Source organism: Gossypium raimondii, chromosome 9, assembly GCF_025698545.1.
Source record: "Gossypium raimondii isolate GPD5lz chromosome 9, ASM2569854v1, whole genome shotgun sequence".
NCBI classification, from domain to species: Eukaryota; Viridiplantae; Streptophyta; class Magnoliopsida; order Malvales; family Malvaceae; genus Gossypium; species Gossypium raimondii.
The window spans coordinates 36,214,649-36,236,972 of NC_068573.1; the positions used below are offsets into that span (position 1 = coordinate 36,214,649).

Below are 22,324 nucleotides of genomic sequence, written 5' to 3' on the forward strand. Positions count from 1 at the left end.
AGGTGCTCACATGTTTGAAGACCCAGACAGTAAATTCCATTCCCAATTGCTTCAGCCTTGAAGTAGTAGTACTTCCTATAAGATTAAAATTTTTCAAAATGCAAAAGAAAAAAAAAATCAGCATATGGAATATAAATCCACCAGCTCAACATGCAGTAGGTGAATAATAAGTATCGAGAGAACTCATTTGCAATGAGAAGCAAAAGACAACTAGCAAATATAATTTTACCACAGAAAACCCATTACTTTTGTCTATGAAAGTGTGCTCCACATACGATCTCCAAATTTGGTTACAATAATTTTCAGAATCTACCATTTAGGAAAAAAAAAACATAACTCATGCAATTAGGTTAATTTTATCATGTCAATGGACCTTATTTGAAGTTCAAGTGAACTAGGATGACTACTATTGTGAACTACATAAACAGACATGTGACAAATTTTTTTTAAAACTTTTTTAGGATGTTCAGTTAAATTTTATGTTAGTCTGGACCTTTGAAGTGTTACAATGGTTCTCAAACAAGACCTTATACTTTAAGGATTTCTGTCCATTTCTTATTTGTCTCTATAGCCTTTATCATAGTATCCCCACAGTATTAGCAGAAATCTCTAAGATGCTGCTATTCAAATGTAGGCTTTGTTGTTTAAAATTCAAATTCAAGTGGCATGCAAAATCCAGAAACTTCCCATAACTTCCTGCCCTAAAGTAATTTAGTGGCTAAAAGTATAAACCTACTTTGATATGATTGCAGACTATCTCGAGCTAGATTTCAATTCTAATCAAATATTGGTGGTACTTTATTGCTTGCAAACCTCAAAACTGAAGGAAACAAATGCTAATCTGGTTCATTTAGGCACAAGTGAATCAGGAATAACATTTAGACATGCAATAAACAATGTGCTTAAGGTCCCAATTCTCCAATATATAGAACTTATCAGGTTTTCTTGGTTATATGGAATTCATTTCAGTATTAGGACCATCAAGGTGAAAGAATACTCTTATGTATTTTATTGCATTGATAAGGTGATGATAAAAACTTGTCCAGCACCAGTCTATATCACGTTAAGAGGAAGTCTGATCCAAGTAACAATACAAATGGCACAATCATTGATCCACTGACAAGATTAAATTTCCTGAAAAGTTAAAATGGACATTTATGGCAGCAAACTATCAGTACTAGTTTGCAATTTTATAACTTATTATTTGATAGACTGAAGAGAATTGCTAACAGGTTTAGACTATGAAGAGGTCGCCTGAGGAAGCAAGATTTCACTATTATTACTACTAAGTTTACAGCCTAAGAACTATATCCTTTAGCAGCCCTTTTTTAGCTTGCTATTTTAGTTCTTTTCTTGTTCTATGATGGACAGCTTCATGGTTAGGATAGATAAGGCTTTGGGTTTAATCTTCTCAGAATAGAGCTTGCTCTTATTAACCCAAACTTTCATCTAGTATGCAAAGTAACTTCCTACTTGTTCCCTTCAAAAAGCTGGAATATTATTTTTCAGTCATAGCATGTTATAATTCATTTTAACTTTTTGCTATTCGCGTCACAGGATAAAAACAATATGCCATGTACCATATATGCAGTCAAAAATGCACTGCAAGGTTGATGGGAAACTATTTGCTGCTGTGATGGACCGACAAAATACGGCCATCAGTTTCACTTTCAAGGTAGCATTTCCAGGATTGACTCTTGAATCCGTGGCAGTATTTTCTGCACCTGTAGTGCCTTGAAAAATAGTAAATAAGTTGTGTTACCAAAATATCCCACAAGCATAAAAAAAATAATAAATAAATAAAAGAAAGAAAGATAATGACTGTAACCTAAGAAGCAATAATTACTAACCAAAATTTCCCTTAGATTCAGCAATGAAAGCATAAATGCTCAAAAATTGATTAAATAAGTTCTTTCAGAAGAGAATGATTGTAACCAAAAACTCAATAAATACTAAAAAATTACTTCAAATCTTAGCAAATCAAATAATAATTTGCTCTTCAATCTTTATGCTGGCAGACTCAAAGTTCGGGCTGACAAACTTCAGATTCATAGAAGAAATGCTAATAACAGATTATATTCAGATTGACACGTTCTAACAGATTGGCATCTCCCATCAAATCTTTATAAAAAAAATCAATATTTCAAACAATGTATTTCAGCACATCAACATCTCTCAGCATATAATTTGAACCTTTATTTATTGAAGCACATAATACAAGTGAAGTAGCATTCTTACACATATATCATGAAAAAGTCGACCACAGCTTTTTTTGAAAGAACACATTTGAATATTTAAAAAGTGGACCAACTATTTGAAACAACCACCTAAAAGAAACTTCCAAATGTTCTTACAGTAATGGAGTTGTCATTCATGATTACAACAAACTATGGCACTACGAAATTGAACGAGTATCACGTTTCAATGCAATATTAAGTGAGGAATACAGCAAAAAGGCTACTGTGTAGAAGCTGGGTTCTGCAAAATCTATGGAAGCAGTGCATACTGCTGTAAAAGTTGCCTTGTAAAGTTAGGAAGACATTTGTTAAGAATTAAAGAGGTTTCTCATCAGATAATTCCTAATTTTGGGAATATAGACGAGATTTACTATGATGAAAGAGTTTTGGCTGAAGTTGAAATAATCTGACACAGAAAAGTTCAAACTGTTAACAAGGTGCTAATGTTTAAACCGGGTTCCAATCATTTTTGGATATTTCTGTCATTATGAGTTCTGAGATCTCAACCATTGATTTTCCTAGCACATTAAAAACTGCGAATGTATCAAAAGTCAAAACAGCCAAACAATCATGACATAACTGAGTCATCAGCAATAAGGTTACTGCTTTAATATGGAAAACAATCAAACAGATTTCAACCTCTATAAACCGAGTTAAAGCAAAAGCTTTATCACGACATAACTGAGCCATCAGAAAAAAGGCAGCCATTCTTTTATTTTCTCACAATAGAGCTCAAAACCCAGAAAATGGAATACATATGAAACAAAGACAGCCAGTATGATGACACAAAATATTTAAGCCAACAAATTTAGCAAAGATTTTATTTGATCAGAGAGAAAAAGAATCACTTCATACCAGTAAAAAGTAGAAACAATCTGCTAATCAACCTCAGATCATCTAAATTAGCACCAGAAGCCTTTCTTTTTATGAGCTCCTCTCCTCTCTTGACAACAGGCTCTTGACTTAACAAACCAACCAAAAATAAATCATTGTAGTAAGGGAAAGAAGTAAATTTAAATTTGGATAATGTCAGGAATAGTGCATATACCATGCACTTCGTTCAAAGTGGTACCTTTATGCTTTACTTTTAAAATGTCCAATATGGCACTAGTATTATCAAATAGTGTGCTAATGTGATAAATGGGCTTAACATCATCGACCAGAGAGGGAAACATGAGATGAAGGGGGGAAGGGGAAAAGTGAGCTCCCAGCAGTGTAGTCAGTCAGGGTCGAACTGCCTCAGACTGGCCGACAAGCACTGCCTAACAACACTCCCCCCCCCCCTTTTTTTTTCTCTGCTTCCTTTGGCCCTTTCCCTCCCTTCCATCTTTCCCCCTTTCTCTCCCAATTCTCTTCTCTTTCCTTTTTAAACTTTTTCCATTCCATTTTAATTTTTTTAAAACAAATCCATATTAAAGTTCAAATTTTTATGTTCTTCAAAAATTTTATTTAAGAAGGGTCTAGATTTTAATTTTTCTGATATTTCTAATTTTCGAGTTTGTATTTTTGTTTTTAAGAAAAATATTTGGGGGGGGGGGGGAATCAGTTCTTATAAGGAAAATTAAGTTTTAAAAGTAAAATATAGATTATGATACGGACCCAAATTACACGTCATCTGAATGCCAGGTGTCATCTTTTGACTGGAAAACAGCCATATCAAACATGTCATTAACAGTATTAACCTCAGATACTAGATTCACACAGAATGATAGTACCTTCAACATTGTTTTAAAAAACAGATACCACAATGAAAAAAAGTGATACAAAAGGCTATTCATGACATTATACGTACAAGTTTAATTTAAACAGGCAACTTGAATTGTATACCTATCTGCACTAGCAGCCAAATATACAGGATAAACAAGTTCAGGAGACAGCTCCATAGCTTCAACAAGATTCAAGATCCCCAACTGTTTTTAGAGAACCAAACAAACTTATACGAATTATATCATATTCTCAGGTCACTTTAGGTCACGTGACCTATAGGAAAAATGTAATCAGTGAACTTACGAATACATGTGTTTTCACAACTAACTTATAATAGAGGCCATATATCAGTGTCAAGAAACAAGAAATTTTCAACTCACCTTTCTTGTTAAAAGCATATCACCTTTCAATGGAACCTTCCCTGCAATACGGTTAGCTTGAGCAATGGAGAGCCCCGGTGAGCTCCCTCCTCTACAGAAAAAAATATAAAAAAAGTTTAGAAACCTTAGAAATGAAAATGACAAACAGATGATTGTAGTATCCCATTGTTAAACAGAGTTCCAAACCCTTGAGCTGGTGGTTGGTACAAAACTGTGTGAAGGCAAAATTCAAGAAATAAATCCCTGTCATGAGAATCATTCATTAATTTATACTTCGCAGCGATCTCATTCTCAACACGGCTTGCATGACATTCACCAATTACCTGAAACCATCAAAATGCAAAATGTATCAGCATTGTCTCAAAATATTTTATTTTCTTACAAAATACAGTGTTAATCTATATGGGTATAATGTTGTGTGAGCTTTTGCGCGCATACATTCCACAACTACTGAGATTTTGACGTAACGGATGATTGGCCAGAAAGAGTGAATTATGTGGATATGATTAACTTTTTGGACCTCGACTGCATCAATGAAGTTAACTAATTCCATTATACATTTCCTTCATTTGAAATTGCTAACATTAGCCATCTTCTTGATTAGACATGATTGAACATTAGGCTTTACTTGTATATTGGAGTAAAAGATCGGTTCCAACTTCTAATTTGTTTGCTCAGCCACTCAAATGTTAACAAAAGATGCAAGAAGAAGACGGATCACAAAACGATTTGCACATATACCTTAGTAGCAATTCTCATGAGAATCTCTTGGTGTTGCTGAGGAAGTTTAGAAATATTTACCACAAGCATAGGAGACAAATTTTCTTTTTCCTGTTTCAAAAGCAAAGATTGATAATGAATTGCTACAACAAACCAAAAATATACTATTAATTCCCAAAAATGAGATTTTGGACTGGAAACAACATGGACACACCTTCAAAGGAGCACGTTCAAATGCCATTTCAATATAAACAATGCAAAAATTCTTAACCATTGGAGTAGCATCAGCTTCTGTATACATTGACCATAATTCAGTCAATGGTAGACCAATCTCAGGCTGGTGTTTCACTCTCTTGTTGACATGACTCAATATCTCAAGAACCTAAAATGACAGAGCAAAAGTCAGAGTGATGCACCTTTTACACAATGAATTTGACAAGTTAGGCAGCGGAATATGAAACTTGAAATATTAGGCAAGGTACAAAAGGCAAACAGTAACAAAGAATGCACATCAAACAGTAGATGGCTGTCAGTTATAGATATATGTCAAACATGGGTATATTCATTTTTTTCAGCTCTTTTCATATATTTGGAAGATCATACCTGCATACTTATGTCTGAATGTATGTTCAACACATTTTAGATACAAGTACTTTAGAGATGGGAATAACCGAAGCACATAACTCTTTCCAGTGAAATATATACAATCAATTGATACTAAATCAGGGGGGAAAAAAGGGAGGGGAAGAAGAGATCATAACACTTGATAAAGCACCCTTCAAATATGTTTAGGAAGCATGATAAGGTTGGTTCTAGTACACAAGCCTTAATTTGGCACATGTAGATTGATTGGTACATGATGGGAAGCATGAAGCTTTACTGTTGAAGAAAGTAAATAATAATAATAATAAAGAAAAGGAGAAAAATAGAGCCAATGGGTCTGTCTAGAAGCAAAATGAGACAAATGGAACAGTACAAAATTGCATAACACTTTCAGTCTCCAAAATAACATCCTAGCATTTGGAGTTTTTGACCGTCTCTAATTCAAACCATAGGATTCGTAGGGTGGAATTTATAGAATAGAAGAGGACCACATGTGTCTAGCTTAGTATCAAAAGTACAAAGAGAGATAAAAACAAAAATAAACAAGCAAGCCTTTCGAATATATATCTGCAAGAATTGTTAGCAAATGTCTATAAAATCAAATGAACTAAAGTTATTGATTTGTTCTTCATGAAAAAGAGGAACTCAGACAATTCAATTCCAATACTATTTCTTAAGGGATCATTCCGACCTCTTTGAATCCTAAATCTCCTAAATTTAGCAGTGCCCTACACCATTATCTACTTTGATTCCACAAGCCTTGAAGAAGTCTTGGGCAATGTGTCACCCAAGATATTTGGCGGGTTAATCATTTTATTACGACATTAGACTCACAAAATAACCAGCAGTGATCATATCTACATAATAAATTTCTCAGAACCACTTTTTGATGGCAGAGAAGAAGCCAAGCGAGTGTGCTAACAGAAACATTAATCGATCAAGCAAATGCTTCCCACTGCGCCTTATAAATAAATTAATGCAACAAATTAGAAGACTTAGAGTACTTCAAACTGGATTCAGATTAAGTACCCACTCATCCGCATTGCATCTGGTTAAACAAGTATCTTGAACAACATTATCTAGGAATTGAATCTAGACCTGGCAAAAATACGCATACGCAAAAAAAATGGCAGGCCTAAATGAATCAAAAGAATGTTATTGCAAAAAAGAAGAAAAAAACATTATCCGGCGAAGACATGTATCTAATTATCAGCTGGACCAGCCACCGATATTTATTAATCTCTCCCATGCTTAATACTGATCAATTTCACAACAAATAACTTAAATTTTCATATACTTCAAGCATCAAATTACACAAAACAAAAACTTAATAAGAACCGTCGACAGCGAAAAACAAAAACGAAAATTTAAAGATAAGAAACAGAAAAGATTAAGAAAGGGAGGATAATCGAACCTTGTTGCGGACAAGTTGAGATGAAGAGGAAAGAGAGGAAATGGTGAGAGGGAGAAGCTTGGAAAGCAAGGCTTGGAGTTTGGAGTCATCGCAAAGAGCTAACCTAGTCAACATTCGATCCAGCAATTCTTCGGTCTCCGCATCCGATTTTGCTGCTGCCGCTGGCACCGATGATGATTCCGCCATTTCTTTTTCTTTCACAACAAGATAGTTACAAAACCCAAAAGGACTCGGAAGAGAAATATCACCGAGCCCGCTTTTGCCTCCGCCTTTTAAATAGCAGGGACCTTTTTCTTCTAATAGTTTAAATGATATTTTCTTTGTTAAATGACGGTTAAATTTTGATATACTTCACAAAAGTTTTTTAGTGCGACAAATATATTAACATATTATATTACAAATATTACAAGTGTATTTAATTTCTGTACTTTAATTTGTTTTTTATTCACTTTATTTTTCAAATTTTAAAATTTTAGTTATCATCAAACAATAATCATTAAATTTATTATGTTTTCTTGTTTTCAAAATTTAGTACAACAAATATATTGACATATAGGTAATTTCATGTCAACTTATTATTTTCACATATTACTTCTTAAAAATCTTGTTAATTGGTTAACAACTATCAGTTCTATCGAGATTGAAATTTAAAAGTTCGAAAATTATAAAGACTTATAGTGATCCAATTAGAGAATATACACTAAATCTAGAATTATACATATATAAATACTAGTAATTGAATTTAACCAAACATTTAATTGCTATTATTTATATTAGAATTAAAATTTCAAAATTTGAAAAGTAGATAAACTAAAATTTAACAATTTGAAAGATAAATGAACTCAAATTGATTAAATTATTACAGTATTTCTGAACAAGTTATTGGATAACAAGCTTAGAGATTTTCTTATTGATGATATCGGTATTGATGCTAGTAACGATATTGATCGTGACCTTGATACGGAGTTGGGGCTTCTAACTATGATGAATGCATTAACTGTGGATATGATATCGGAAATATACCGATTTTACATCACCCTTCAATTCGAACTAGCAAAAGCAATGTCTCCTTGCATGATATGGATTCCAAACATTCATTATCTGGATGTGAATGAGGTAAATTACTTATCCTTTAGTCTATTAGTGAACTATCTCTCCAAGGATTGTGAAATATGTTCTACTATAAATATTATTGTTATTGCTTCGACTCATATTCCCCCAAAAGTAGATCCCACTCTAATAGCCCTGAAGTACAAAAATTAATAGTAGAATTTAATTCCGCCTCTAATTTGAGTAATTGTTATTTTAAATATCAATAAAAAAATTCACAAGCTTATTTAGTTTATTATTTGTGAGAGACTCAAACTTACTCAAGGTCTCAAATACTTAGGGCATTCGCCTTAACCAATAAATCGATTTAATTTTACATTGTTTTATTGAGACTAGGGAAGTCAACATCCCAATAATTTTCTTGTTAAAATGAAATTTTGATTCATAGTAACTCTTGAATAATATTTAAATGTGGCGGCTTAATGGTTAAGAGTGTTTATCGACTCATGTATGACTAGAGTTTGAGTCGCACTAGTCGCATTAATTATTCGAACTAAACCCTAATATTATAATTCACCAAAAAAATATACCCTCATATTTACAATAATTTAATCACCGATCATCAAAATTAACTATTTGTATTTAACTTATATGTTTCAACCAAAGAATTTCCACGTTTTGAGTGCATTTTGTTTTTGGAAGAGTGGTCCATTTCTTTGATAATAATTAATTTTCTTGTGAATATAATCTTTTATTGGGGATTATTTCCTTCAGTCATGAGAATATGATTCATGTAAGTAATGGTAGGAAAGTAGTTTTTGGTGGTTGATTTTTTCGTATTTTTATATAATATTAAAATTTTATCATACATGTATATACGTAAAAATCATATATTTAGAATACAAATGTACATTAAGAACATATAATAAAAATGACACCGTAAAATTTGAAATTAATAATAATAATAATAATAATAGCAACACGTATGTAAGGTTTAAAATATTTTAATAATTTAATTGATTAAGTTAGTATTAAATTGACTTATACTATAAATTTAGTCACACACTTAAATAATAATAATAATAATATGATGCTAACAACGTTGGTAGAAACTATTGTATAATAATATCAAAATGTAAAAAAAAAATCTAAGTAGAGTATTGATTGGAATGACAAAATTAATGTTTTATGCATATTGATGACATGTATTCACTTCAAATACCATTATATACAATTATTTATTAATTTTATTTAAAATGTAAAAAGAATAAAAGTACTTTTATAAGAATGTAACTTCTTTTAAATATATAAGGTAATTTAATATTTTCTTCAATAAAGTTGGTGTCTGATTAACTTATGACACTAACACAATTAGAGATTAAATATTAGTATAACGCCTTGTTTGGTTCGCTATAATGGGTATACCATTACAGCCCGATTCGGTGGGCCCCAACTATTTCGGCGTTTGGTTCGCTGTAATGCCCATTACGCGCCTATTACATTACGTACGTATTCCTCCTTAATCACCGATTTCTATTCCCTACCCAAAGTTCAGTTTAGCTTCCGTTTAGCCCTCTCTCAATTTCTATGCCCTGATTTACCCTCATCTTCCTAAGCCGAAATCCACCTCCAGAACTCTCCCTCCCAACATCAAACAGAACCTACCAGCAAAGTGACCTTCACCGCTCTCGTTTCACTTTCATTTGATTGTTTTGTCGAACCAAACGCACCCTTCTGTTCTTCAAATGCAGTGAGTAGGGAAGTCCAAAAACAGACTTCTGTTCTTCAAATCCCAAGTATCTCCAAATAAACCCTCAAGAAAACCTTTCCAATTCAATCAAGGTAAACATTGTCTGCCCTAACATTTTTCTTTCAACGTGTTTTCCCTTTTATGTTTTTAATGTCTATGATGAAAGATTCAACATTTCTAGAAATTGAATCATGCATTCACCTTTAAAATGAGGTTTTAGAAAGTTTCTGAATCATGTAACTATCATTAAAAATTGGCATCTAAGGTTTCTGAAAACTAGGGCTTAAACTAGTTGAATTGAATCATGAATCCCGATTTCAACGATGAAAGATTGCACTTTTTCGAAGGCAACTCAGAAAAAAATTAGAAGTTTGAATCCCAATATTCATAAAATAAAACTTTAATTCATTTGATAAAGAATTAGAAGTTGTAATGGTGCGAATGAGTTCTGGGAGTGCTTCAAGTATGGTTAAGAGGAAATCTTGAAGGGTAAAGGGAAAGTCTGTTATTTTGGTTCGAAAATAGGTTTGAGATATTGAATGATGAATGTGAATTGGAGCAGATTGATCAAGGTCAAGCGGGAGAAGATTTAGTTAATCCTTTTTGGAATGTAAGGGTTTTAACAATTCCTCAAATACATTAGGGTTGTGAATAGAATGAAGGAGTTGAGAGTTGATATAGTTTGTTTGATTGAAACTAGAGTAAAGGAAAATAATGTGACCGCTATTGGAAAAGTGGTTTCGGGGTTGGAGGGCATTAACAACTACAATGATCTTGAGAATGGAAGATTATGGTTTTATGGATGGACTTTTTGGAGGTTACAGAGTTTGTTAACACAGATCAGACTATCACATGCATGATTAAAAGCTCTAATCAATTCTGGTATGTTTCTTAGGTTTGTGGAAGTACTGATGGTTGTGAAAGGAGGAGGTTATGGACTCATTTGGAGACCAAGCACAATGTTGGTGCTTCTCCTTGGTTAGTAGCTGGGCATTTCAACGTGATAATTGTCAATCCTCAGGAGAGCTCGGATTTTTCAGGAGTTTATAATTAGAGTACTGACATTAAAAAGTTAGAAGTTGCTTGGAAGAGCTTGAGTTAGATGATTATATGTTTAGAAGTTGCTGTTGATTTTTATAAAAAGCTTATTGGCTCTCCTGATAAGATTGTTTTTGATTGTTCGCATGATCTTCTAAAAGAAGTAATGCCTAAACTTTTTCTACTGATGCTCAATTTGATATGGCAAAGTCTATTCCTATAGAAGAGATTAAGGTAGCTATTTTTGAGCAAAATGGTGAAAAGGCTCCTAGTCCGGATGGGTGCACTGCCCATTTTTACTAGAAAAGTATAAAGAACATTTATTAGAAATGAAAATAAAAATCTAAATTCTAAATATACAAAAGAATAAGAATTAGAAACATATTTTAATTCATGAAAAACTTTCAATGGCTGACCCGAATTTTGGTAACTTGCAAGTATCAAACAACAATTTATTTAAGATTAATGCATATAAGAATTTCACTTAGTGCACTATAAATGATGAAAAATGGTCAATTATTATAATTAAAAAATATTAAATCTCGTAAATAATATTCTTTTGTGATTAACTTGTCATAAATTTGAAGTGAGACAAAATAACTTGTCATTTAGTGCAGCAAATGACCATTGCTTAAATTATTAGTTTAGAAATGCTCTTTTTTGCTTTCTAATTATGGGTGGACTATGTTCTGGTGAAGTTATGTTCAGTGAATATGGTATGTTCATCTATCCATGTGAAAACAAGAGAAGAATAAGAATTTATCTCGAAAAAGAAAGAAGTTTCTTAACCTTATCATTTACATGCTAGATTATTTTGCTGAGACCTGTTCTATAATGTGCCTTTATTCAACTAGCATATTTATACAACTATTTTGTTATTTATCGTGCAATGGTGGCAATAAGAAAGAGCCAGCAATAAGGGTAATGAAAAGAAGACGGTGAGAATGATGGCCAAATGGAGGATAGCGATGAAGATGATGAAGCGGATAACGAGGAAGATATGGAAGAAAGTGAAGAAGATTAGTGCTTTAGCAAAGTGGAAGGTGCAATACAACTTCCATTTTCGATTAAATGACATGGCACTTGACATTAGCCATGTTCTTTACATGGGGAAGATGCTTATCCGGAGTGAGGATCGATAAGCTTTTATGCCGATTAGCCTCTTGTTTTTGCCTTTTACTTCCCACTTTGTTTGTTTCCTCCGATTTTTGGCTTAAGTTTGTTGTAGAAGATCCATAGATTTTGATATAAGAAAGAAAAGGCCATATTTTCAACTTTTTTCTCAAAATATTTGTACTAGTAAATCAATTCACGTTCCTTATGTGGTAATAATATTTTAATAGCATGAACATTGGCATGGTATCTCAAGATGTCGAGAAACTCCATGCAAGCGATAGAATACACAATGAGAGGTTAAAAATATCATGAGGCTTATATTTGGGAGCATAACAGATACAATAAGGTAATACATATTAAGTTGATTCGAACCTATTCTATTGAGAAATTTAAACAACATAGATTATAAATTATATTTAATAATAATTATTTTAAATTATATTTTATAGTATTATATATTATGATTTTAGTAAATTCATATAAGAATATTTAATACTAAGAATTTTATCAAATTATATATTTTATTAAATTATATTTAATAATTATTATTTTAAATTATATTTTATAGTATTATATATTATGATTTTAGTAAATTCATATATTTTATTAAATTATATATTTTATTAAATTATATTTAATAATAATTATGTTAAAATATGATTAAATTATTTATTATTTATATTAATAATCTTATTAAAATTTAATAACAATAACAATAATTATCTACCTAACAAAAATTCTGCAAAGGGTATTCTAGTCATTTTAGTTTTTTTTCTTATGCTATTCCACCTCTATTACATTCAACCAAATACAAGAATACCATTACGGCTCTATTCCATTCCATTCAACCAAACAAAAGATTTACCTATTACGCCTCTATTCCATTACGCATCTATTTCATTACACATCTGTTCCATTACAGCGAACCAAACGTGCTGTAAGTTTTTACTATAAAATCTTAAAAATTATTTAACGTTAAATTTAATTTTAAAAATATCAAATTTAAATTTAAATTACATTCTATCTCAAATACATACTAAATATTTTAAATTCAATCATACATTAACACGGAGATTAATTTATTTAAAATAAATAGATTAATTTACATGTTAATATTAAACTAAATTTTGTTACATATCCTTCAAATAAATTATTTTTTTGTGTGTAAATTGTTTTATAGGAGTAGTTTTGAATTTTACCATTATATTTCCGATAAAATGTACAATAAACCAAATTTATCAATGTAATTTTCTTATAAATTTTAACTAATATTTTATTATGCATATCAAATGTTATAATGTTACATTCTTAATAATATTCTCAGAATCACATTATATTGAGATATTAACAAGAAAACGTACAAAATATTACATATCTTATATGTAAAATGTAAATTATATCTGACTCAATCTAAATTTAATTATGACTTAAATTATGCCAAGTGTAAGTTTTGTTTAGAATTATTTTAATTTATATTGTGTTGGCCTCTTTTTTTTGGGTTACTTCATGTCCGTTTTACGGTCCATGTTTAGGGTTCGTGGCTGCCTCTCCCAACAATGTCGTCTCCAAAGTTAGAACCTAAGTCTTTCCATCAGGAGTGCAATGTGTCTTACCATTGCATCAAACAATAATTAAATCTAATTGTTATTATATTATCAATAATAGTCTATCTATATTAAATTTACCTAGTTTTCTATCATCAAAACAATTTTATTTACAAGAAAAGAGTTATTAAATTTAACGATTGGGAATACCACCGATCGGATCCGTGGCGCAATGGTAGCGCGTCTGACTCCAGATCAGAAGGTTGCGTGTTCGATTCACGTCGGGTTCAAACTCCTGAAACGGTCGGATCTATTTTTTTTCCTCTTCAGATATGGCCGATCTGGGTTAAACTCGACCCGAGTCGTTCCTGAAAGAATAAGGGAATCCCTGCCTGCCGTCCGTTGATTAGAGGTGGGTGAGGAAGTAAAGACTGTGATTCCTGATTCACTGTTGAAGAAGATTAAGGGGAATGAAGAATGGGAGCTTGCTAAAAAGCAGGAACGCGAAGCTGCAGAGAGGAAGAAAGTCGAGAACCGCAAGCACATTTACTGAAGAGCTATGCAGTGTGCAAAAGAGTGTGAGACTCAGGTATATTTAAAGGTGAAATCTAACGGATCCGTGGCGCAATGGTAGCGCGTCTGACTCCAGATCAGAAGGTTGCGTGTTCGATTCACGTCGGGTTCAAAATCCTGATACAGTCGGTTCTTTTTTTTTTTTGCCTCTTCGTATATGGCCGATCTCGGCTAAACTCGACCCGAGTCGTTCCTGAAAGAATAAGGGAATCCCTGCCTGCCGTCCGTTGATTAGAGGTGGGTGAGGAAGTTAAGACTGTGATTCCTGATTCAAAGTTGAAGAAGAATGAGAGGAATGAAAAATGGGAGCTTGCTAAAAAGCAGGAATTCGAAGCTGCAAAGAGGAAGAATGTCGAGAACCGCAAGCTCATTTACTCAAGAACTATGCAGTATGCGAAAGAGAGTGAGGGTCAGGTATATTTGAAGGTGAAAACTAATGGATCCGTGGCGCAATGGTAGCGCGTCTGACTCCAGATCAGAAGGTTGCGTGTTCGATTCACGTCGGGTTCAAAATCCTGTAGCAGTCGGATCTATTTTTTTCCTCTTCGGATATGGCCGATCTGGGTTAAACTCGACCCAAGTCGTTCCTGCAAGAATAAGGGAATCCCTGCCTGCCGTCCGTTGATTAGAGGTGGGTGAGGAAGTTAAGACTGTGATTCCTGATTCACTGTTGAAGAAGAATAAGAGGAATGAAGAAGGGAGCTTGCTAAAAAGCAGGAACTCGAAGCTGCAAAGAGGAAGAAAGTCGAGAACCGCAAGCTCATTTACTCAAGAGCTATGCAGTATGCAAAAGAGTATGAGGCTCAGGTATATTTGCTGGTCTTCTGGATTTATGTTACTTAGTTTTTGACAAATCTTGAAAGCTTATCACTTATGTTGTCTGTGACCGGTGATGTTAGGAAAAAGAGCCGATTCAGTTGAAGCGGGAGGCAAAGTTGAAAGGAGGGTTCTATGTGAATCCTGAATCTAAGCTTTTGTTTATCATTCGAATCCGTGGGTATGCTTGATTATTGTGACATTACAGTGGCGTGTGAATATAAATTCTAAATGGTAATATGGTGTGAACTGTGAATGATTGTTTTTCAGTATCAATGCCAAGCACCCAAGTACAAGAAAGATCTTGCAGCTCTTGCGTTTGAGACAGGTAGCTTATTGCATCATTTTTTTTTTCCAAAACTAAGGGTGGGTTTGGATGGGCGATTGGATGCAGTGCGGTGCATTTAGTTTAATTTTTATGTCACGCTACAGTATCGCTACGGTATCTAATCTCACCGCCACCGTTATTTTTACACTAAACGCAGGTAAACGCAACGCCCATCCAAACTCACCTAAGTGAATTATAGGTTATGACTTACGAGAATCCATTTCCCATTTCACCTTGCGTTTGACTGTGCTAGTCTTTAAGACTTTCTGTCCAATTAAAATTATTGTTTAAATTGTTTATTTATACTGTGAAGTTGTTGAAACATCAGATTGTTTGATTTCAGTAGTATGCTCAAAATTAAAAGTTAATGTTTTAGCTTCTTAGTGACTACCATCTTATTGTTAAATGTGCATGTTTTTGTATGATGCTGCTTCGACCTGGTAAAACTGGGGTGAATGGTAGTTGTTGTATCCAAAACATTTTTATAGTTCTTATAAATAAACAAAATCTAAAGCTAAGTTGATGCGTTTGCATCTTATTCAATGCAGATTTTCAATGGCGTTTTCCTTAAAGTGAATAAGGCAAAAATGAACGTGCTTCACCTTGTTGAACCTTATGTGACTTATTGGTATCTTTTACCTTTCTGGCTTCCTCGTTTTTTCTTTCACCAGTTCTATATAGTTGCCATGGCTTATTTCTTCTTAATGTATGCATCTAGATACCCTAACCCCAAGATTGTTCGGGAACTGATTTTCAAAAGAAGTTATGGGAAGTTGAACAAGCAGAGAGTTGCTTTGACCGACGATGCAATCATTGAACAGGTCTGTATCATTTTGCATTTACAGAGTTTCATGTTGGTGACAAGCATTTAAGAAGCATGCCTGTCGCTTTTACTGGTGACAGGCTTTGGGTAAATTCGGCATCATCTGTGTGGAAGACCTTATCCATGAGATCATGACTGTGGGACCTCATTTCAAGGCACCATTGGGTGGTTTGAAGAAGAAGAGAAGCCATTATGTCGAAGGAAGAGATGCCGGCAACCGTGAGAATTACATCAATGAAGTGGTTAGGAGAATGAATTAATAACTTGGTCTTATTAGGAGGTATTTTGGGTTTTATTTGGAGGGATCTTTAATTTCATTTAGAAATTACAAACAGTGTTAGTAAAAGCATCAAATCTGCCTGGCATTACCATTACTCTACAATGTGCTTGAGTTGAGCTTGAGCTTCAATATGAATAATGAGCTTAGCTCGAATACAAAAATTGATAAACTGTTTAAAAGTAGATATTTGATTGAGCTCAAGCTTTTCAGTATTTATGCTTGGCTAGGCACAATTAACACCCCTAGTTTGCCAAGAAATTTTATTAGCTATAGGCCCGAGTTGCATTTTACGTCTTTTAAACTGCACTTGCTGCTTCTGTCATAGACCACTAGGGAGAGTTACCAGAGCATGTGTTTGTGGAGCTAAGTCCGATAAAATAGCAGAGTTCAAGTCTCGGCATTTGAATAATAACGTTTCTTTTTGAAACTGGAATTCCTAATCCGCATGTTGCCAGACCTAAGAACATGAGAAAATAAAGTGAAATAAAACTTGTTTGAAATCTCATTCACCATATATTTCCCAGGCTGGACATGGACATGAGCTGTTCACTGCCTGTTAGGAAGCGGATGAGGAGTAACGAATCAGATTCAACTTCGATGTTAGCCAGCTACAGCTCTACTAATAATTTCAGACCACAAATGATAGCATAGCCAAAAGGCTTCCATATTATGAGACGCAAGTCTCGTACAGCATTTAGCAACCACAAAATTTAAAATTATCACTTGAATCACGCAACACTGCTGCAGTGCAAACCCCACAATATTTACTATTTTGTTGGCTCCTACTTTGCATCGACGTTGAACTTTAAACAACCCTCTCCTAGTTTGTTCTATTTGCTGAGATTGGAGCATTACCAAAGCTCTGTGCAGACTATAGTTTGCGCTATCTACTTGGTCTATGAAGTTAAGCCCCAAGGGTTCGTTTGTTTACATGTAAAAGGTTTTACGGAAAATATTTTCTGCATTTTCCTGTGTTTGTTTCACAGAAAAGAGCTTAGTCAACGGAAAATGACTTATAGGTCAACTGAAAATAAGCATTTTTCTTTTATATAAAAGAGCTCCTCAATAGATAATTTTACTTTTATATAAAAAATAACTTAAATCAAGTTTAATATTATTATATTGATAATAAATTTTATTTTTATTTTTTAAAATATTTAAAATATTAATATAAAATATTATATTTTTTAATATTATTAAACATACGTATTTAATTATTTATATTTAGTCATAGAATAATTTATTTAATATTTAAATTTTATTTTAATAGTAAATTTTAAAATAATAATTTTAAATAATATTATTCACATATTATTGAAAATATCAATATTAATATTTTAATACTAAATATTTATTACAATTATAAATATATTAATAATAAATATTTTGTAGTATAAATGTTAAAATATGTCATAAGTCTATATACTCTTCACAAATTTGCAATTTAGTTTCGTACTTTTATTTTCAAGAATTTAGTCCTCTATTTTCGATTTGAAAATCAAGTCCAACTGCTAACATTGTTATTTATTTTGGTCAATTTTGTTAAAGTCACATTTTAAATAAAAAATACTCAGTTGATAGTCATGTAATTAAAAATAATCGTTGCAATGAACCTAAATTTAACAAAATATTTTTAATATATGTAAAAACAATGTAAAATATAAAATTATATATATAAAATAAACTCAATTAAATAATGAAAAATAAAAAATCTCAAATATATGTTTGTTTAATTGAAAACGACTTTTATGAAATATTTTTAAAGAATCTGCCAAACAAAAGAAAATATTTTACAAAGATTCATCTAAACACAAAAAAATATTAGCTTTTTCAGAAAAATAAGTAATTTTTCAGAAGCCATTTTCCGGAAGCCATTTTCAGTAAAACAAACGGAGCCTAACTTATAGGAGTAACTAAATTTATTTATTATTCAACCGATCCAATATTCATATAGAATGTGTACTTTTTTCCTTTAAATTACACTCACAAAGGAAAGGTAGGAGAGAGTGATTTATAAAGTTTACAACTAATAAGTCTTAATGGTACAAATAACACCACCAGGATCCGTGGCGCAATGGTAGCGCGTCTGACTCCAGATCAGAAGGTTGCGTGTTCGATTCACGTCGGGTTCAAATCCCCGAAAAACTTCGGATCACTTTTTCCTTTTCTGCCTCTTCGGATATGGGCCCATCTGGGCTAAGCCCGATCTGAGTTGTTCCTTAAAGGGGGAAACAGGATCCCAGCCGTCCATTGAATCATCAAAAACCTAACAAAACCCTATTTAATATTTTCAAAGTCTCTTCTCGTCCCCCTTTTACTCTTTTTTTTTGTACAAGCCCTTGATAACTCTCCAGCAGCCGCATCCAAGTAAGGCTAGAAATTTGTATTTCGTTGATTTTATTTTCTGTTTTGCTTTAATTTTATTAACTCTACATTCGTACAGGCATTGATTTTGTTTTACCAAATTGCTTATTTTAAAAAACATGGGTCTTCCTTCTTACTTGGATTGTGCAAGGTTTAGTCTGTAAAAAGTTTTATTAACTCTACATTAACACAAAAGAATGGATTGGGTTTTATTCTACGACTGTTAGATACCTGGAATTTGTTTCCTGATTGGTTTTGGTTGGATATAATTTTGATTAGAGATGGGTGAGGAAGCTAAGGCTGTGGTTCCCGAGTCACTATTGAAGAAGAATAAGAGGAATGAAGAATGGGAACTTGCTAAAAAGCAGGAGCTTGAAGTTGCAAAGAAGAAGAAAGTTGAGAACCGCAAGCTGATTTACTCTAGAGCCAAGCAGTATGCAAAGGAGTATGGAGCTCAGGTAAATTTGCTGTTTTCTTTTTTCTTTTTGGATTTATGTGGTCTGTAATCCTGAAAGCATCTGAATTGTGTTGTGTTGTCTGTAATCCTCAGGAAAAGGAGTTGATTCAGTTGAAGCGCGAGGCCAGGTTAAAAGGAGGGTTTTATGTTGATCCGGAAGCTAAGCTTTTGTTCATCATTCGAATTCGAGGGTATGTGAATATTTTGACATTTCATTGATTTATGAAAGTAAATTCTAAACGGTAACATTTTGTGAATGTATGTTTTCAGTATTAATGCCATGCACCCCAGGACAAGAAAGATCTTGCAGCTCTTGCGTCTGAGACAGGTAACTTGCCTTATCTTTCCAAAACTAAAATTCTGTGTAATGAGAATCAATTCTCCTATTTTCCCTGAATGTATGCTGTGCATGAAGTTAATTTCCCTTTGATAGCTAATCTGTGTTATGATATCTTGTTGAAATAACCTTAATCGTTTTATATGTTGGTATTAATGTGCTTTTGTTTGAGAAGTTTTGCCCAAATTGAAGGCAAGTGTGGGTTTGTTGAAACTTTGGGTATCATGGTAAAAGTGAGCCTTTCTAACACTGTAGGGAGACTGTCGTTAATTTAGTGGAAACTATTTAATATTTTTGTGTAATAAATAAATATCTGAATCTAAATTATGATGCTTGCTTCAATGGAATGTAGATTTTCAATGGTGTTTTTCTTAAAGTGAACAAGGCAACAATGAACATGCTTCACCTTGTTGAACCTTATGTGACTTATGGGTATTTTTTTAAACTCTCCTGCTTCCTTGCATTCTCTTTTACTAGTTTTATGTACTTGCCAATGCTTATTTCTTAGTAATGTATGCATCTAGATACCCGAATCTCAAGAGTGTGAGGGAGTTGATTTACAAAAGAGGTTTTGGGAAGTTGAACAAGCAGAGAATTGCTTTGACTGACAACGCCATTGTTGAGCAGGTTTGTAACTTTTCATTTATGATGGTTTCATGTTGATGTCAGACATTTTTTAAGAACAATTGTTTTTGTACTTATTGCAGGCTTTGGGCAAGTTTGGCATCATCTGTGTGGAAGATCTCATCCATGAGATCATGACTGTGGGGCCTCATTTTAAGGAGGCCAACAACTTTCTTTGGCCATTTAAGCTAAAGGCACCATTGGGAGGTCTGAAGAAGAAGAGAAACCACTATGTTGAAGGAGGAGATGCTGGCAACCGCGAAAATTACATCAACGAGCTAATTAGGAGAATGAACTAGACATGATATTTGTTAATTTAGCGGTTTGAGATTTTAGTTTATGTGCAAGGATCCTTGATCTATTTTGGAGGTTGAGAGAAGTTTTCATAAAAAGTATGAAATTTGCAATTATCTACTATGCGACTGTAGTTCCTAAAAGTTTTGTGGTATTTAAAGATTTTATTTCTAATGCATTAGATAGTGCTTATTTGATTCTTGTCACCTTAAATGCTTAAAATGTTTGCAGATTCATAAAAGTTTGGGCATTGTGAAGGTAAATGACCAGTCTTTTTGTCTGAAATTTATTGACTTTTTAATGATGAAATAGAAGATGGAGACCAACTGATATAAACCCGAAATCCCATATTCCCAGGTTTTTGTTGAGAGTTACGAAGTCAAAATAGTGTGGAATTGAAGTAAAATACTATTTGTAGTACTTGTAATTTTGAAGTTGATTGACAAAATCTTTGGATACCATAAGGATTAAAATGCATTTGGTCTCTTGTTCAAGTGGAAAGTATTATGGAAATTGAAACTTCCATGTAAAATTGATAATGTTGTTGCGGAAAGAATGCAATAATCTAGTGCCAGTCAGGAATGAACTAAAAGGAAACAAATTTGGGTTAATGATGCATGTCTGTTTGTTCTGTCATGATGAAGAGACAATAAACGACCTTTTCAGAGCATGTTCCTTTGCGAAAGCGATATTACATGATAGGATTGACAGTAGTCAAAATTATATACGACAATGATTCCAACAGTGTTTTGAGTTCCACACGACGGAGGTAATGATTAGGGCAGGATCTATTTACCTAAATAGTATGGGAGTAAAATTATTTACCTAAATAGCATGAATGCTACTGTGAAAATGATGGCTGAAACGAGGGCTGATACCAAATCGACACAGGAGCCAATCCCTCACAATCAGTCTCATCAATCGCATCCAAAATATTAAATCGCGATGAATTGGCTCTTGCCTTATCTATAATTGTTTCATCCGATGTTACAGTTGTGCTTGCAGCCTTCCCCAGCAGCTGCTATTGACGCCCTGCAGCGACCATTAATGGGCCGTGCAACTCTTCCGCATCGAGATTATTGTTATCCCCCGTTGAAATATTTTCAGTCAGTTTATCCGTAGACCTATTTCCCTTATTAGCATCCTTATGTACATAAGATTCATTTATATGACCAAAATGACCACATACGTAGCAAATGAGCAGTAACCCTTCATACTTAATCCGTTGAGAAAAATCGTCTGATACCAAGTGAAGGCAACAGTGGCTTACTCAGGTAAACTATTACAGCAAGGTGAGCAAAATGACCCCTCTTCCCCTCAGTCGTATTATAGTCGATTTTGATCACCTTGCCAATAACATTCGCAATTGCCCGAAAGATACTCTTAGTATAATACCGGTTAGGGAGCGCTGGCAACAACGTGAGAAGGATATAGTTCCTTAGTGGACAAGTGCCTACTCCAAGGTTGGACTGTCAAATAACTATCATACAACGTCCATGGTCCTTCCATGAGCACTTTCTTGCAATCTTTTTATTGAAAAACTTTACTAGGAAATATTCATTATCCAAACCAATAAGCTGTAATCTACCCGCTAGCTGCCAGAGTGATTGAATTCACCCCATTAAAGCTTTAAACCCAATTGATCTTCCAAGTAGTCGCACAATCTCTACATTTCCCATGCTACGATCAATAAGATTATGAACTCTATCAGAAAAATGAATCTCCGGAATTGAGCCCTTATTCTCAACCACCACATCCTCCTCCCCCAATTCAAAACCCACTGCTCCAGGCCAAGCATTATCACTCTCAACTAGAACTCTATTTAAAAGCAAATTATCCTTAAAAGATAGCTTTTCAGCCGGTGCTTCA

At 33.3% G+C, this 22,324-nt stretch overlaps 2 protein-coding genes, 4 non-coding genes and 1 pseudogene across 7 annotated transcripts in view; 6 read left to right on the top strand and 1 right to left on the bottom strand.

Moving 5' to 3' along the window:
• Window positions 1-7,343, bottom strand: part of LOC105799328 (uncharacterized) — a 30,789-nt gene extending 23,446 nt beyond the window's left edge. The window contains exons 1-9 of one of the 2 annotated variants that reach the window (XM_012629834.2): window positions 7,062-7,343; window positions 5,259-5,426; window positions 5,066-5,155; window positions 4,511-4,647; window positions 4,325-4,415; window positions 4,065-4,147; window positions 3,093-3,199; window positions 1,581-1,733; window positions 11-75 (exon numbers count right to left, since the gene is read on the bottom strand). In XM_012629834.2, the coding sequence (XP_012485288.1) occupies window positions 11-75; window positions 1,581-1,733; window positions 3,093-3,199; window positions 4,065-4,147; window positions 4,325-4,415; window positions 4,511-4,647; window positions 5,066-5,155; window positions 5,259-5,426; window positions 7,062-7,247 (1,080 nt within the window). In that variant the 5' untranslated portion in view covers window positions 7,248-7,343. The remainder of the gene's footprint in view (window positions 1-10; window positions 76-1,580; window positions 1,734-3,092; window positions 3,200-4,064; window positions 4,148-4,324; window positions 4,416-4,510; window positions 4,648-5,065; window positions 5,156-5,258; window positions 5,427-7,061) is intronic. The other variant, XM_012629832.2, reaches the window with a different exon arrangement.
• Window positions 7,344-13,767: 6,424 nt separating this feature from the next.
• On the top strand, window positions 13,768-16,593 carry LOC105799331 (60S ribosomal protein L7-3-like; annotated as a pseudogene).
• Window positions 13,778-13,849, top strand: TRNAW-CCA (transfer RNA tryptophan (anticodon CCA)). Its single transcript has one exon. It is a non-coding gene; the product is annotated as a tRNA-Trp (tRNA).
• TRNAW-CCA (transfer RNA tryptophan (anticodon CCA)) lies at window positions 14,173-14,244 on the top strand. The gene has a single exon. It is a non-coding gene; the product is annotated as a tRNA-Trp (tRNA).
• On the top strand, window positions 14,571-14,642 carry TRNAW-CCA (transfer RNA tryptophan (anticodon CCA)). The gene has a single exon. It is a non-coding gene; the product is annotated as a tRNA-Trp (tRNA).
• A 1,846-nt stretch (window positions 16,594-18,439) lies between the features above and the next one.
• Window positions 18,440-18,511, top strand: TRNAW-CCA (transfer RNA tryptophan (anticodon CCA)). Its single transcript has one exon. It is a non-coding gene; the product is annotated as a tRNA-Trp (tRNA).
• A 107-nt stretch (window positions 18,512-18,618) lies between these two features.
• On the top strand, window positions 18,619-20,633 carry LOC105799330 (60S ribosomal protein L7-2). Its single transcript, XM_012629836.2, has 7 exons — window positions 18,619-18,746; window positions 19,023-19,201; window positions 19,294-19,391; window positions 19,471-19,528; window positions 19,890-19,969; window positions 20,062-20,164; window positions 20,245-20,633. The coding sequence occupies exons 2-7, from the start codon at window positions 19,025-19,027 to the stop codon at window positions 20,458-20,460; spliced, it is 732 nt and encodes a 243-aa protein (XP_012485290.1). The 5' UTR covers window positions 18,619-18,746; window positions 19,023-19,024; the 3' UTR covers window positions 20,461-20,633.
• Window positions 20,634-22,324: the final 1,691 nt, after the last annotated feature.